The following is an 18,383-nucleotide window of genomic DNA, read 5'->3' as shown; positions in this document are numbered from 1 at the left end:
TGATATATTGTATCTGTCGTCGGCGTATCTTAAAATGGATAATATTAGAGACTGTACCTAGTAATATGTCAGATGTGTACACAATAATATCATGATTATGGCCAATTTAAAGCTCAGTATAGTCTTAATTCGATCGTATGTAGGCCTAACGATCATTTTAATTTACAAAATGATAAAATTGAAGTTAACACACTTCATCTCGTGTACGTATTATAAATATCCAGCCATATCCCTCAAGTGCTCGAAAACTAGATGACCTTTTAAATATAAAAAATGACTTAACAATTCAGCATGCGTTTGTTATACAGCGGAAATGAAATGTCTTCAGTTATAATCATTATAAGAAGCGGAAATTAATCTTCTAACCATATAGCTCACAAGTTAGTTGTTGCATTCTCTTTTGCGCCGTAATACAGGTTTATAATGAACCAGATGAATTATTCATGTCTTTGTAAAAACGCACTTATGGTAAGACTAGTACTATATTAGTACATAAGTAAATATAATTTATGTTGCTTCCTTGTAACTATGTGTGTACGTATAAATATGTACATTTTCTAATATTATACATGCGAGTGTATGTCATTGTGAGGATGGATGTATGTTTGTGTATGTTACTCTTTCACAAAAAAAAGATCTGGAGTTCAAATCCCAGGTCGGTCTAAAAATTGTTTTAGAATTTAGGTGTTTGCTGGCCTGTATGAGTCTGCAGTTTAAATAAGTTTAGCTGATAGTTGGTATAGATATGTGTATAAATAATGTAAACAAGCGATACGTCATTTATAGTTCTTATTGTTATGTCTAGCATTGTAGTTAGGTATCAAATAACTTAGTTGCATAATAAACAATCGATAGCGACACGGTATGCGTACAAGTACAATAAGATTACCTACTTATATTGTTACAACTATAAAACTAACTTAATCGCTAACATTCTTCCCTACATACATAAAACCACACCTACCCCGATCTCAGGCTTAATATAAGGCTAATAGTATTTTGGTAACAGATTTTTTGAGTAAAACTTCAGTATAGTTTGGAATTACATTTATTTTGTTATAAATAACTTCATCATATACACATACGTAAATACTCAAGGCACTTAACATTATGGTCCCTCCAAATAATACACTTAAAGTTATGACACAAACAGAACAATAAAAAAATATACAAAACTGACCACCTAATTGTTTAACTCAAAGTTCTACAATAATTTCAATATCAGAGTAAATAAAACTTTAAATAATAATGTTACTAGTAATTTACATCATATTACTAATTATTAATAATGTCGATAATTAAAAATATTTGACAATGTATCCATAAACCTGTGAGACATGTATGGAACCGACTAGTGTTAGTAAAATCTCTGATCAATACGAAACTTATAAGTTACAGAATACCACACTTTGTATGACAAAGTACTGTGGACTGATTACAAATGTCTTGATTCATAATAACATATTCAAATTTATAATAAAACAAATAATCAGATCGTTCCTCGCTACACACTCTACACAACCGTCACAAACAATAATATCTACATATACTAATTTAGGGACGTTATTTTATACAAGCTCTTATTATTTACATTCAGTCGTTGAAACGTTATCTACTCAATATATTAATTTTTAAGCCCAAATTGGTAATACAGCTACAGCATTTACGTTATTATGGCAACATTAGTGCGAAAACGCAAATAATTCATTATAAATTGTACAAATCCATGGCTCACGCGTCACTTTCACAAATTGTTTGGAAGATATTACAAATAATATTTTACATAAACCGGACAGATAGTTCTCCTGCACTCTCAAGTATATTGCACCTAGGAAAACTGTATCGCCATGGAGGAAAACTGGCATTAAGATGTAAATATTTAACAAAACAGTGACACCGTGATATGGTAGACGTCAGTCTTCGTGTATTAGTATCACATAACTCGCAATTTATAGCCACCGGGTGATGAAGCGCGAACTAACGAACAGTGGAATTCCTCACTTAACTCATTTGCACATAGTTAATAGGGAATTGTCCTTTCGCACCGTTGCACTCACCGAAGTACCACTCGTCGTTGATCTTGTATCTCACTAGGATGGTGTCGCCAGTGTTGAAGGGTAAGTCCCCGGGCTGGTCGGGGACGAAGTCGTACATAGCGACGGCGGTGCCGATGAGTGGCAGCGGCGGCGCGGGCTCGTTAGGCAACGGCACTTTTATCTCCACATAGTTCGAAGGAAACAAGCCCTGCGCGCCGTTCCTCAAGCTCCCATACAGCCATTCGTGGTCTACTCGCCTTATCAACTTTATCTTCGAGTTGGCCTGTAAATTATTAAAATTCAGTCAATAAACTTGAACCATTGAACTGTATATCTAAATACGCAGCAGATAAAATTGACGTCACTTAACGTCATTTAAATTTCTCACGATCGGAGTGCTATTCATTTTTTATTCAATGTGCACCTTTACATGGCAGGATAACAAACACTGTCAATAGTCGCGTCGCGTCATAATGGTTAACATGTGTTCGTTAACAGACGCTAACAAACGTGAAGAGAGTACATCGGCACATCTTTACAACTAACGACATGACTTGACAGGGAAAAAGTATTATTAGTCTCATGTAGAACCCTAAATAAGGAATTCGCAACCAGCTGGACACATAACTGACATAGGTCTTTGCCTTATACCGCGTACACATAGGTATAAAGCAGGCCTGATATCACAATGACCTATGTAAAATGTTGAACTCTACACTCCATAGTACAACTTTTTAAGATAAGTAAAGCAATAAGACATTGACACTTATTTTGTTTTTGCATTGTAATTGTTAAAGATGAACAGTTGAACTCCTGACCCGACCTGATTCCCTAATCATTGTAATTAACAAGAAACATCGCGTGTTGTCTTTGTTAAATGATTGTAGATGCTTGTAGATCTCGAACAAATGAATTAACTCCCATTAAGTATTCAGGTAGCAACCCAATTGCATGACTTATTTGCTAAGATTTGTCTGGTTAGACTTACAGCTACAAAGCCTTAGTTTACTTTAAGGTAGGTTGCCTATGTACATTTTAATTTTCCCCAAATAATTCGTATCGAATATGAATAACAAGAATCAAGAAGTTCTCCAAGATAAACTTTATATTGTTAAGAAAAGAATTCTAAATGTGCTGTTGAATAAACTAACTTACATATATGAATTAAAATATGGCAACTGAGAAGTAGAGAATAATAAATTCCTATAAATTGGTCTTTGCCTACCTCTATGAGAAAACGGTGTGACTTGATGTATGTATGTGTTCCTATAAAATGATCGTAACGATTACCATATTTGTGAGTATTTTACAATTCAATATCCGGATCTTCAAGGGTAAGAACGGACATAAGTACTAGAATATACTATAAACGTTAGATCATAATGATATCAGCTGTTAAGACATGACGTTAATCCATACTTCGCCGCGCCGTTTAATAAGAGCATCTATACTTATATAAACCTGAAGACTTTGTTTGTTTACGCGCTAATCTCGGGAACTACTGGTTCTAATTGGAAAACATTTAAGTGTGATAAATAGTCCATTCATGAAAGGCATATAACATCGCGCTATGACTTGGAGAGAATTTAAACAATAAAAAATGTTGTAAAGACGGGAATCCACACTAATAAAGTCGCTGGCTGCTGCTATATTATAAAGTAAATATTTAGATGACGTTAATCCAAATCTGAGCATCGTTTATAAATATTAACTCATTAAGATAAAGTGGTGCGTAAATCGTGACTCACTGAACAAACACCAAGTTATCTAATAGATATCTTATCAGTATGTTTACAAATACAAGTAAAAGCCCGTCCGATTTTCCCTATCATTCGTGTGAATTACGGTTACGAAGTTCTTTTTGTATCGATATCTTTGTATTGTTGACAAATTGCGCGTATTCTTTTACAATTAGGCTTATTTGCGATGTTTCTTTCTTATCACAACAAATTACGTTTTATATTTGTGTTCAAAACATCCTGATTTCTGTGATACAAATATTATTTCAACATAATCAAGTTTCTTTAATTCAAAGCGGTTTTTAAAGGAATGCAGTCTTTTATCAACCCTAAAGGTGTCGGTTTACAAACGAGACAGACGAAGGAGCCATCGTGAACCAAAAGCCAAGCTACAAGAAGAACGATCAAAGAAGAACATTGCAGGAATATACTTTTTTACCCAGCAGTGGGACATAAATGGGTTAATTTATTTACCTTTACAAAAAATAATAAGATACATAGGTATATTTCAATCGCTGTGTAATAGGAAGCTGAGTGCTAGTCTACGTCACAAAGGACCTCAAAACGCAACATTGTGTGCGGACATTTTCAGTGTCAGTTTAATATAATAAATTAGTTTAATTGGATATTTCCATAGACAACGTGAGGCTTCGCGTTTTGCTGACGTTTGTACTAGCAAATCCACTTTGAGCTCGCCTAAACCGAGAACCGATCTTTTAACGAAACCTTGACTTTGCCGATATCATCAAATAGATTACTGATATGTCTGTAGATACTGGCTTGAGGCTTCCTTAATTTTGTTACACACGTAAGTATTTGATTCGGCACTTTGGGTTCGGCAATATTTATCGAACAATAAAACCGACTCGACTCACTTGATCAGCTGATAACGATCGGGTTCATGTTCATGTAATCGGTTTTGCTGCCGGCTAGACCGATTAATGCCAAATATATGTTTGGTCAGGCTTACTGACAAAGATTGTGATGTATACTTTGGCAATGTGAGACCAAATTATTGTAGATTGATAAAAAGGTTAACTGAGCGGAAGCCGAGCAATATAGACCTCCACAGATGAGTTCGGGGACGATTTTTATAAAAGTCAATTTCACAACTGGTGTGCATGTACGAGGAGATGTATGAATCAATGTAAACGAATTAAAAAAGAAGTTTGAAGTCGTATCAAAAGTGCCTCAATCTATTAAATGAGTAAGATCCTATCAAAGCGGAGTCCTTTGGTAATAGAAACAAAGGGTTTATTTAAGTTAGTTTCGTATTTAAAATCACATTATTATATAGAACAACTCGAAAAATCTTCAGCACGATTGTAACATGGAAGTGTCAACGATAACAAGTTCCTGTCGGACTGATAATGACGCGTACAAAGCGAAACATTTTATCAATATAATTGCGAACATACGCCAAAGAAAAAACGTAAACAAATGCGATTATTGAAAACAGACGTGGTATACGCCCCAAACAATAATTTCCCGGTAGAGTTGACGCCTCCGAGCCAGGTTTAAAGGCCTGTTGAAATATAAGCGTCATCTGCTACCACCTGCGATAGTGATAACAGTCTGGTTACGCGATTTTCCTGCAACGACGGGACAATCTTCAAAGTCCTTTAGTCCTTCAAAATACATTCCTTAATACCGCATTGAATAACATTTACAAAGTCTTGAGTCTACTCTGGCCTAGGTATCCGCTAAGAAAGGATTTTGATCAATTCCACCTCCAAGGGGATGAAAAAGAGGAAGAAAGTTTGTATGAAAATTCTGTCCTAATTCACAAACCACACGGAAGAAGTTGCGGCCAAAAGCTAGTTCCAATATAAAATGCATGTTTGCGTTAATACCCAAATACTATTTTAAACAATAAACATGCAACTCGTATGTTTAATAGTTTAGACATTATTTCTCATTATTAGCGTCGTCTGCGCAAGTCTTATAATAAAAGAACATACATATCTTCAATGTACTAACGTCACTAACAACGTCATGTAAAATTATAATGTAGCGGAAAAACAAGCAATAAATATCACTGACACATTGAACAAATGGTATTGTAACACAATAACACAACCATATGTTCAAATTAGTACTAAACATCGCGGCTTGAATTTTAATCCTGCAAGAACAATGTTCGTAGTAATTTGCTGCCAACTGCCAAGTAGTTTATTCGAAGACGTGTGTTGCGATTATTTTGTAAGTAAACGTTTCCTTGTATGAGTCGATTATGACATGCTATTATGTGTAGGTGTACCTACTTATAGACATGCCCGATGGACATTATTCCTGTAGTATATAGTTCATGTTCACAGTATATTCCAACATGAATATAAAAGGTGTGTGTGAGAGAGAGAGAGAGAGAGAGAGAGAGAGAGAGAGAGAGAGAGAGAGAGAGAGAGAGAGAGAGAGAAAGAGTTCCATCATTGGTTTAATAGAGAAGAAAAAAAATACGATTTAATAGGCTTTGTAATGTATAGGTATAATAGTTCCAGATGCAGTCCAAAGCTATAAAACAAAACTTTATCAAAACACATTTTGACAACGGAACTGTTTATTACAACATTAACCTATTCCGTGTCCAAAAATAACACCAAACCAGGTGATATTACGGTTACTGCTGTTATAACACATTTAGAATAAAATAAACTGCTATATTATAACGTTCTAATGGAAAAATTAGAGTACATTTTTTTTATCTCAAATCAACTTTAACGCTACTAATTCAATTCGGTTCAATTTTAATAGATTTTTCATGCGTATGTGTATTTTCAAACAATCGAAATGAATCCTAAAAATTAAAATAAAAAAAATATATCACTTAAATTTATTAAATTAAGATTATTCCACCAATAAACTAGTCCCGTGTAAGTACTATAAATACGGAACCTGTCAAGTATTGGAAAGTAGTGCAGTGCGTAATCAGTACGCGTATAGCCAGAGATATCACTTTAATTAAATAGCTGTTTTATAACGACCCTAACACAAGAAAGACCATAGGACAAGTAAAGAAAACCATAATAGTGAGATCTTACACGTTATTTGGAGCATGGATTAAAAATAATGGCCAAGATTTATTTGCCAGTACTTCTCTTTGGCTCTACCTTCAAAACTGGCGGTAAATTTTCTATGCTATGCGAGGAAAAGCCGAGCTCGAATTCGTTTAATGAAGACTAAATTAGAAGCCTCTAAAGACCGTGGTTCAGACATCATCATTCACAATCTGAACTGCCAATTTAATGTTATAACGACCCAATAAAAAGCAGTCTCCAACCTGCACTTGGCCATCGTGGTCTCAACTCCTCCGAACCCCTCGTTCGTTCGAGAGTAGACCCTTGCTCAGCAGTGAGACAGTAATGGGCAAAAAAATAGCATAAATTCGTGATTTCCTTTTCAGTGATGAAATATTGCGACTATACCATAGCGTGTTTATGAGTTGATTAAAATAAGACTTTCGCAATTATTATCATACGAACTATAAAACAACGTAAAAACGTGACAAAAACAGTTTTGTTTCTAACATATAGGAACCAATAACCTTGTAACAAATTTGCTTAATAATGTTTTATTAAAACGATTGCAACGAGCATTTTTATCAAATGCTTGAATGGCAAAATTATAGGCGACTAGTAGGTATAGTTAGTGTATATCGTGGGATGAGTCTTAATAAAATAAAATATGTTTTGGGCACTATTTCCTACGCAACCTGTTTAGACCAGTTTGTAGCTTAACTCAATGCTTTGTATCCGTATACACTATACAGCCACGTCAAAGGCCTTCGGGCGGCTTGAACAACTTTGACACTAGGTTGACAACTAACCATACGATAAGAAGAAGACTATACAGTTTTACTCGATGCGTTTGCTCGATCGAGTAAAAAAACTCTTTACGTTAATCTTTACGAGTAAAACTATGGACTATATTGATTTCTACTCGTTTTGAAGTAAAATAAACCTATCAAGAAACACGAAATACCACACATGGTTGTACGAAACTCTTTTTTTCGTAACTACATTACGTCATACAATCATAGGCCACAAAGAAAATAAACCTATGTAGATACCGTATTACGTAAATCGAGTGTTTTGTCATAAGTCATAACTATAAACGTAGAAAATTGACAACCAGTCTTACCGAAGGGTATCGCGTTATAACCCAGGTTGTGACTGGGTTGTGGAGGACCGATAGGCAGTCGCTCCATGTAAAATACCGGTATTCAGATGCATCTGATAAGACTGGAAACCGACTCCAACGTAGTTGGAAGAAAGGCTAGGTTTTAAAAACTTAAAAAGTTTGTGGGTACGCTAGCAAATGATATTCCTTAGTCTATCTCTACTCCTATAGGAACAAAGAATCTTAAGTATTGTCCATAATATATCACACTATAATGCAAAGATACGTCAATGAAAATATCAAGAATAAATGCAAAAACACTTCCTTAACTCAATGACCTTAAATTTTAATAAAAATGTATTGATATTTAAAATCAACAAGAGTATATAACAACACTAACTTACACCTACATGCAAATACTATAAATAGACGGATATTTTGGCAAAAAGCCACAAGATGGTAAACAAAACAAAATCGAATAATATTTTGAAGATTTGTTTTGAGAAGTTTATCTCTAGAAAATGTACAATATTATTCTCTAACAAACAAATAGATACATTGTACGGGAAAACAATTGAAAGGCGAGAATAATAACCAGTTTGATCAACGTATTCAATAACGTGGAAGTGATTGGAAAAAATAGATTACACATCTTCCCAATATCAGCAATTTCCCAATTAAATTCCCATCATCTACGGTCGTGCCGTTTGAGAGATAGCCCAAACAAACAAACAGACAGACAAAAATAAAACACATATTTGCACTACACAAAAGAGAGAAGTCATTATGACTATAACATTTAACAGTTACTTATCACCATCTTTGAGATATTAGAATACGCTTCAAATAAGAATCCTATTTATTTCACACAGTATCTATTTTAACTATTACCTAAAAGAAAGATTATTCGGCAAAAACTCTCTCAGCAAAAAAGGACCGTAGTACATTGACGTATATCCAAGGTTTCACAATAATTGAGCGAGGGGTCAACTAATTGGACATTGACCCTATACCTAAGTCCTGAGAGGTACGACGTAGCCGTTTATAAATATTTCTTGCTTCTGTTCTAACCCATGATACTATTGTTTTATATGATAAATGTGAATGTGTGTATCATGTATGTCCTATTTTCTAATCAATATTGCATGATCCATTGACGAGATTTCGTTTGAGAATAGATGGTAGGACAGAAGAATAACTTAGGCTACTTTTGCCGGTAAGTCACTTTTTATTTGCCCTGTGGGCAGCGCTGTGGAAAAGTCTGAGTAAATTGAATCTATTTTTGACGCCTGTCAATGAGATGTTTGGTCCCGGAGTAATATTGCATCCTCAATGCAGGAAAATTGTGGGTTGAGGAACGCATTATTTCGATAATGCGATTAAAAGATGCGTATAAAGTTTAGTCACTAACTTTTCCTTAAGTGAATCTAAAAATACATACATAAATCAATTTAACCATAAACGTTGCATTGCCTGGCAAGGGTCTTCCCAAAATGAGAGAGAGGATAAATAAACGTGTAGATATTTAAAATATTGATATAAACTCACCGAAAAGCATAGATCGTCCGAATGGTCCGTGAAATAGTCGAACAGAGCTATCGCGTAAGGTTCCTCTTCATCATCACCGTTGGCAAGGTCTGGCTCCTCTGCGGGCCAGACGCTGGTGACATCATCCTCGACGTCAGCGGGTGGAGGGGGCGGGGGTATCGTCGGCATGGGGGGAGAGTCCCTCTCCGGTGACAGCTCTCTGTCCCTCTCATCTTCGTCCCAACTGAGCGGCTTTGATTCCTGTAGTTAGAAAACACAGGTCTGAAATACTCCACAATGGAAGAATTAGGTTCTAAGAGAAGCAGTTTTTTTTAAAGACAACGGCCAAGCACTGTATTACTTGCTTAACCTCAAACTAAATAAAAATAAATTTAACCCATTACTGTTCCATTGCTGGGCAAGAGTCTCCTCCCATAATGATGGAGGGTTTAGGCCTTGAGTCCACCACGCTGGCAAAGTGCAGGTTGGGCAGGTCAAACTAAATAAGTTATATTAATATGTAGCAGTACAAAGAGCACGTAGGTACTAGGTACTTAGGTACAAGAATAGTCGCGGGGCAGTGTTTGCTGATTTATAATAGCGATAACCTTCAACCATTTTATGTAACGTTCCATACCGAGAAGCGTTAAATTTAGTGTCCAGAATTGCTTCTAGCATGCAATGTTGAGAATCACTATATCTAGGGCTCGTAGCTACTAACTATGGAACAGGTTATTACATACACAATATCACACTTGTTATACCTACAAATGTATACACAAAGAGAGCTGTATAAAATATACGTTTCGTCATTAACAACGTTAGTCCTATGGAATAGGAAGCAAATTGTTTTATACCGGGCACGTTACTGAACTACGGACTACTATAAAGAAATATTCTAATTTAAATCATCACCTCGCATTTGGGAGGAGACTCAGTCCTTGCAGAAACGGGTTAAAAAACTATATTAATTAGCGTTAAATTATTACTCCCCTCCCCCGTTCGGGAGGGGACCCTTGCCTAGCAGTAGGACAGTAACGGGTTAAAAAAATATTCACTAGTGTTTCTAACCAAATAATAGTAAAATGACGAACCAGTGCTCTAAATCGTGCTGTCCGCTTTGCCATTGCTCTTGTTTAAACTCAACGTGAGTTATGATGCCACCCACTTTTATTATGACGGCGCTAAACTCTCAAGTAAACGAATTATGCATTGTTTTGGCTGTTCCGCTAAATGTTTGTTTGCTCTAAAATTGTTTAGGTTTTTACAAGGAATTGCGTCATGATCATAACACTAGTGAATTCTATCACGACCATGCTATTGTTTTATTCTTTAAAGGACCAATTTCACGGTTAATGTGTGACCTATTGATAAAGGACAGGGAATATGGAAACTACTGTAAATATTCCACCAGATAACCTAATCAATGCTTATCCAGCAGTGAAACCCGGGTTTTTATCGTTTATTGTTTGTAAATATATCGCAATTTACCCTGTTATGATAAATCTGTATTATTAGTATTAAACTGTAGCCGATAAAAAAAAAATGATTTGCTTTAGGATACAATTCGCGTTCCAGAAAATTTTACGTTTAATGACTTTCAGTATACATGACCACTGACAAGTAGACTTATTCAGTAACCATGACGTTGGATAGCTATCAGTAAGAATAATACGCAGAGTTGTCCAGTAAGTTTGACGGTGTATACTTAGCGTTACCAGTACCTACTCATGACAAGTAAATTTGACTCTCTACTAGTGTCTACCTCTAGGTATGTCCAGTAAGTTTAATAATGGCATACAGTGCGCATGACAAGTAGACAAGTTCAATAAACTATAGCCGCCATAAAAATATTTTACATAAAAACATTTCTACGTTTTGAAACTTCAGTAGCATAAACAGTATTAATATACGGATTAATGAAAACTCACAATTAAAACAAAGAGCTCACGGACATTTGAGATAATTATCGTGCAAATTTTAAAGCACCTTAATTAATGGTACGGTCATGAACACAAATAGCTAACATGCTTTTAACGTACATCGTAGAACGGCGAATACGCGATTTTTTATAGCCAAAAAATATTCTTTTGTTTTTAAAACCGACTTCCTTGACTCGACAAATGGCAGCCGTCTATATTATAAGTGACGAAAGTACGGATGTTTGTAATTCAATCATGCAATTGCGGATGAACTAGGGTGAAAGGTGGATAGCCTATGTCCTAGAACTGTTAGTACTGTGACAATGTTACTGTTTCAATTGCGAAATACTGATAACACATCTTCTAGACATACTTAGGTAATTAATACGTCGGAAATAACTGTCTTGAGTCATGTGCTTAATCAGGACAGTAGGCCATAATTTGATTATCTTTTATAGGCACCTAAACTTTGATGCCGAAGTGGCGATGATTCGTGATCTTTACACTAACATGAAATAGCGTTTGCATGCAACAATAATGATTAAACATAATACATAACATAAACAATGTTCCAGCGATAACGTTATGTAAGTAATTCTAATTAGAAATATTTCAGATTAAGAAACGTAAATATCACGTTCTACGAAAATAAAAAAGGTGCCTAATTAGTTTCAGTGTTTGCGTCAGACAAGTGAAATCCTTTGAAATACTTACGAAACTATCACCAAAGCCATTAGTGATCTTCTGTATCGGCGTAGTTGTGTTCACTGTCATGACTGGAGTGACAGGGAAGCTGCTGCCAAATGTATTCTTGAGTATCGCCGCGTTGTCGGGAGGTTTGGGCCGCGACGGCTTCGCTCGTATTATCGTCGGCCCTTTGAGCAACGGGACAGCTGGCTGACTGGCAAAGTTACTCGACGCATCATACAAATCCTTACTCAAAACTGGTTTCTTCATTAGAGATGGCTTATTAACTACTGGCTGGGGCGAAAATGGATCTATCGATGTAAAATCGTCTAAAGTATCCTCTTTGTTCACTGGTTTCCTTGAATGAAGGAATAGATCGAAATCGTCTTCAAAACCACTCTCTGCTTGAGAAGCATTGCCTCCGTTATGAGCGTTGTGGTGATTAGTAGAAGTAGTTGCATCAGAACCAAAGCTGTCTACACTGAGTCCGTCACTACTAGACCTCGTCGTAAAGGTCGGTGAACTTGGGGGAGACGAGAGATCAATCAAAGCACCCGTTTGCACATTCTTTGGTTCACATTTAGGAAACATTTTATGAGTGTCCACATCACTATTGAAATCTGTTATAATACTCTGTTGGGTAGTATTCACATTTTGATTGGCTCCTGTGGTTCTGTAGCGAGAGAGGAGGGAAGACAGTACAGTAGGCCTTCTGTTAAAGTGAGAAGGCTTTGCCGGGACATCAGGCTGTCGGCCAACCTTTGGTGGTGGAGGACGCGGAGGAGGTTTCTTCTTCTGTGTGTAATGCGGTGATGGTTCAAAGACATCTGCACCGAAAGGATCATTATCCCAGTTGGTCACTGGGGAGTATCTGTTCACCACTATACCAGGCACTGATGGAGCTGGACGTGTAGGACCCTTCATATCTGTGGACAATACATACTACATTATAGATCTAGTCAAGTTTTAAAATGGTTAGTTTCATGACAGTCTACATCCAGGTAGGTATAAAGACTAAACTAGAATTTTAAGTAAATTTTGTTACTTGGAATTACAAATGTGTTTAAACCTACATATTTAGGAAGTAGGACAGACTAATTTGCTTACTACAAGCATCCATAATATTCTATTCACCTTGAGAAGCTAGCATTAAGAATTCTGTTTCATAATCAAAACAATAATCAACTGTATCTTATAAATATAAAGTTTTAACTTGCCCTGTTATTAAAGACCTTGTTACAACCTAGATTACAAAACCATTGACTGTGTAATTTTAAAAGACTCAATAACATAAATTCTAGAATAAGATAGAATGTTTTGCAATCACTTAGCAGCATTTAAACTAACCACATTCACACAAATTGTCCTCATAAAGCCAAATGCAAAGTGTAATTTCCAGTTTTGAACAACAATGCAAAAAATATGAAATCTTGCAAAAACATATTATGATGACTCCAATAAGAATTATGACTCATATACACAAGTAACAGACATATCAAGTAAATAAAGATGGTACAGCAAATATTATAACAACTTACTTGAATATGTTTATAATATCACTTATTATAACACAAATAAAGTTAACACCATCGTAGATCGCGACTTAAATACGACAAGAATAGGACAAAGATCACTTTGAATGCGTAGCGCACTGTACGATCCGAATCACTGAACTGTTTGACAGAATGACTGCGTAACTGCCGCTATTCAACTTCGCGATAAAATATAATGATATCGAGATCCACCCACTAAACACTGAAGCACACTACTCCGCAGTAGTTACGACTCGGACTGAACGCTGTATCGCTGGTGCCTGGCACGGAACAGTACGGCCTTGATAGAGTTCGACGTAATCGTATGGAAGCATTAATTATTAACAATTTACCAACGTACTAACTACCCCAACTTATTCTACATAATATTCAAAATATTAAGCTCTCATAATACTTACCCTTAAATATATCCATAACGGCTTTTACTGCAGTGCAGGCTTATGACCAACAATGGTTTGACGTAGAATAATAGAAAAATTACAAATTACAGATTCATGAAATTGCTCACGTTTAATTAAATTTTTGCAATTAAACATTCAATACATCCTCATTTATTTGAAACTACGAGTTCTTTCACCACACATTTTAATTTATTAGTTTCCGTTAAATTTATTTTATGAACTACGATGTGATGAGGTAAATAGAAAATATCAGAACAGGGCAATCCAGTCTACCACAGACTATTGATGACGAAGTTTAAGATTACTGTCAAACTGAACCGATACGTTCAGAAATTAAGAAATGAAAATGGTTCTATACCTACGGAATCCGACCTAAACAAAAGTCCTTCCTATTAATTCTGATGATTCATTGTATCTGAGTCAATATAATTAACAATAAAAAAGATTACGGCTACTATCACATAGACTCTGGCATAGATAAGATAACTACTGGGCTCATCAGTATAATTGTATTTAATGTTTGTCTTTCATTGGGTAAGCTAACTCCATCTATTAGCCAACTAGCGGATCACATCATGCTTTAAAAGTGTACAACTAGATGGCATAAGTATCCTAGCGATACCTTATTTGATTATTGCGATATACAATACATTTAAACAAATTAAACAACCATTCAGGGTATTCAACGGCATCGCTTATTACATCACAGATAATATTATTATTTTTGGAAAATACGGCCTCATTGGCGCAGCAGTTGAGGATGCGCTTGCGGCGCAGAGGCTGCTGATTCAATCCGGGAAAAGTTAGGAAGTCGTTTCGGAATTAGCTGTCGACTAACTGCGATTGCTTGGAGAAATAAGAGATGTGCTTGTCCTTTCAGCGATCGTTTCGAGATATTTTGTGCACCTATGGATCAGTTTAAGTACATACTTGTAGGTACATTAAGAATCTGTTAAAGGATTGGAAAGCCCTTATGTTTCTACGCCAATACCAGTTACCACCCAGATCGTTTAGTATCTCTCTGTCTGTGGCTCAACGCTACACAGCGCCACCCGTATGCAACCTAAGATTATTATCTACTTTATGTCACTGTCACAGTTGTAGAAGATAATTTAAATTTAGAAATAAATTTGATAGATCTTTTTGTGTCAGATTTAGGGCGAGAATTTTTATGTGGAATAAATTTCTGTGAAAACAATATGCTAAGTAAATTACTGTGGAATGTCGCTAAGATAATCTTGATATCGGGATTGTCTTTTGGCGTCTAATTAGTACAAATGTACTATAGTTCATAGTGCTAGGTCATGTAGAGCTGGACTTTGCATGTAAGTTGAAAAAACACTGTTTTTTAGAGTATTTAAGAACTTGTATGTCGAAGATTTATTCACCCACAATTTTATACTTCAAGTGGAATGCAAACATTACAGTTTTATTGTTCAAAAGTGTGTTGAAACATCGAGTGCTCGGATCTGTCAACATTCAAGATAAGCATCTTCATTATATTGTTGGAATATCCTATTGTCTTCCAAAATTACTTCGATTTTTGTTTCAGATACGATGGTAGCGCCAGTGCTGGTTGTAATCTCAGGGGCTGTGCTCTATGTATGTGTAAAAGCTGTTAGCAATTATGTGGTGAAGCAAATACTTCAAGATAATTCATGTGTCCCATGTAACAGGAGAAACAGTTGACTGATCATTCAGAACTTCACTCACCATACTAACATTAGAGCGATTTTTCAGCGAATACAAATGAAACTTGAATCAGTTTTGAAGTTTGAATAGAATACAAGAACAGAAATTGTCTCCAGTCTACAAAACTACGTGACTGCGAACCTCTGTCACCGTCATTTTATGATATTTGATATAAACAGTTTATTTGTAAAATAGTGATTCCATTGCACTTGCTCCTGAAATAAATGCCTGGTTAAACTATATTTTGCTGCATTTTTATTAAGTCCACATTTTTTATTTGTTTCCGTAACGGTTTGATCGCTTTGATATATTTTTTTACCTTGTGCTTACCTAGAGTTCCGACGCAACATAACTAACGTACGTTAAGTCCCATTAAGATTATTACATAATTAATAATTAATGTCATTGCAATCTTTACTTTTAAGTTTTTTACTTGACTGTTTTTATTAATCTAGTAACAGAACCCATTTTTTGTTTCAGATTCCCGTCGACAAGTCTACGGCCTGCACGGAGTTCGATTGCAAAAACCCATTGCTGGCTTCGAGTGGAGAGTGAAATATCAAACAACAAACAGCCAGGGCTGTCAGCCATCTTTAAATAAATGTGTTTGGCTCAATATCTCTGCAAATTCACGATATGATTTGCATGAGTTGTGCGACAGCCCTCGTGGCAGCCAGCTGTATAGCCTGTGGACCGTTATTCTGCGAAAAATTATTGAGATGCTTCGTTAAGAGTAAACGATGATTTATTTTATATCAGTCTTTTATGATTTTTATTGAGTAATATATTTTATTGATGCTTTTCTGTTGGTTTTATTTCTGAGCTGTACGTCCACATTGTCTCAGATACATACTTACACTTTTCTTATAGGTACTTACTATTCCTCACATGGATGACATATATACGCGTTACACGGCTACACATAAGGCTAGCGCAGTACAATCAAGTAACTAGGGTCTAAAGATTCCATTCCGATTTTCTTAACAAGTAGTGCTAACTTATAGCGTAAGATTATAGCCGGTCTAGGAGTGTCATTAGATAGACCCAAGATCAATGGGCCCAAGTGTCTTCCTTGGCGTACACCTGCGTTCTTTCCTGGTACCTAGTGTATTAGCTGCCTTTTAACTCTTATTATTAGCTATTTATTACGTACAAATCTTACCAATTCTCATAACCAGTAAACTTTTGCATGCATGTACAACTATTTTGCACTAAACTTCATTTTGCTAATCCTTAAACCTTTCGAATGCCTACGCGCTAATTAGTACGAGTAACATTGTATATTCTAATTGTGTCTGGTATTCCAAAAGTAAGGGAAGGCGAGTTTAGCTGTATGTATTGGATTCTTACTAAATTGTTCTAAATCGTATTATTTTGTTTCAGAGAGTTCGCCTAGTACGAGTCGAACGGATGCCAATTTGTGTGTCGTTGCTAAGTGTATTCACCGCTGTGGCCGTACTAGCGTGTGTGCCGTTTGGGACCCGGTACCTATTCGGCAACAAGTGCAAGTGTCCTGCCGTGCCGCTTTGTCCAGATTGTGGCATGCCGTTTTGATATCAACAGTTTTAAAAATAGGGTAACAGTTTTTGACAGTTCGAATGTTTAAGAACCGTTATTATTTTTTTAAATAAGGTATATACCCACTGTTAATAATAGTTTTTGTAAGTTAAAATTAAAATGCATATATGTATATGTTATGGCACTTTACTTTTAGCGGCTGGTTTCATAATTCTAGGTCCTATTCTCTGTGAACAAATGATACAATGTTTCAAATCTGATGGTAAAAAGAAGTGATGTATTTTCTATTAAATCTTAATATTTACGTGTTGTTTTATTGGTGTTACATCCTCACTACTTTTTTCCAGAATTCAGATATGATCATTGGTCTCAAAAGTATTGCAGAATATACTTACACTAAAATTCTATTTGAAGTATCCAACCATTGACTAGCATCCAGTTTCAATATGATATCTTCGGATAGGGAAAAAGAGGGATTGCTTGGCTATATTATATCTATAGATCTATTTGATGATTCATTTAACATTAAAACCAGGCTAGTTGTGAATCTTTAGTTGTACGAATTGTCATGATATTATTTACCTGAATTCAGGATTATAACGATAATTATATTAACGTCAATATTATCTTTGTTTTCAGGTCAGCTACTGGATTGACCAAGTCTACATGGATATCTATCCTTAATGCTACTTTCATGTCCTTTTCACCACAACAGAAGTCAATTCTACAGAATCATTTGAACTCTTGAAATCAAAATGGGTTTTTGTTTGGGAATATCTTCAACGGCAATGTTGGCTATCGGTGTTATATTATTAATACCTGTTTTTTGTAGCAAGTATAATAAATGCATTAGTAAATAAAGAGGACATTGTTATTTGTGTTACTCTTAATCGCTTCTACCTCTGGGCAAGGATATCCTCCCGAAATTAGGGAGGGGTTAGGCCTTAAGTATACCATGTTGGCCGGGGACTTAGCATGCTCTAAAGAAACGTCTATTATGCACGGCCTCATCACGATGTTTTCCTTCACCGTTGGAGCGATTGATTAGAATTTCTAATTCATATGGTACGTCATAACGTTATCACTGCTTATATTATTATGTCCTTGACTAAATTTGATTCAAACTGTGGGTTGGGTCCTGCATGCATGAATATGTGCATTATATGATCAAAGATCATAAAAATTAAAACAC

General features: G+C 35.7%; 1 protein-coding gene and 1 long non-coding RNA gene across 3 annotated transcripts; one reads left to right on the top strand and one right to left on the bottom strand.

Annotated features, from left to right (window-relative positions):
• Positions 1–1,032: 1,032 nt before the first annotated feature.
• Positions 1,033–14,275, bottom strand: l(3)05822 (SH3 domain-containing lethal (3) 05822). 2 transcript variants are annotated; one of them, XM_076128304.1, is made up of 4 exons: positions 13,979–14,275; positions 12,055–12,953; positions 9,440–9,679; positions 1,033–2,319 (listed from the first exon to the last, which is right to left on the bottom strand). In XM_076128304.1, exons 1-4 carry the CDS (start codon positions 13,992–13,994, stop codon positions 2,002–2,004), a joined length of 1,473 nt encoding a protein of 490 aa, XP_075984419.1. In that variant the 5' UTR covers positions 13,995–14,275; the 3' UTR covers positions 1,033–2,001. The 2 variants fall into 2 exon arrangements, with proteins under 2 accessions (XP_075984419.1, XP_075984420.1); XM_076128305.1 differs by lacking the exon at positions 13,979–14,275 and adding an exon at positions 13,566–13,823.
• Positions 13,793–17,989, top strand: LOC142982033 (uncharacterized). The gene is made up of 3 exons (XR_012959958.1): positions 13,793–13,882; positions 17,057–17,305; positions 17,831–17,989. It is a non-coding gene; the product is annotated as an uncharacterized LOC142982033 (long non-coding RNA).
• The last annotated feature ends 394 nt before the right edge of the window (positions 17,990–18,383 follow it).

Source organism: Anticarsia gemmatalis, chromosome 21, assembly GCF_050436995.1.
Source record: "Anticarsia gemmatalis isolate Benzon Research Colony breed Stoneville strain chromosome 21, ilAntGemm2 primary, whole genome shotgun sequence".
NCBI lineage: Eukaryota > Metazoa > Arthropoda > Insecta > Lepidoptera > Erebidae > Anticarsia > Anticarsia gemmatalis.
Note: the sequence above shows the minus strand (reverse complement) of the source record. Positions and strands in the feature narration are given on the sequence as shown.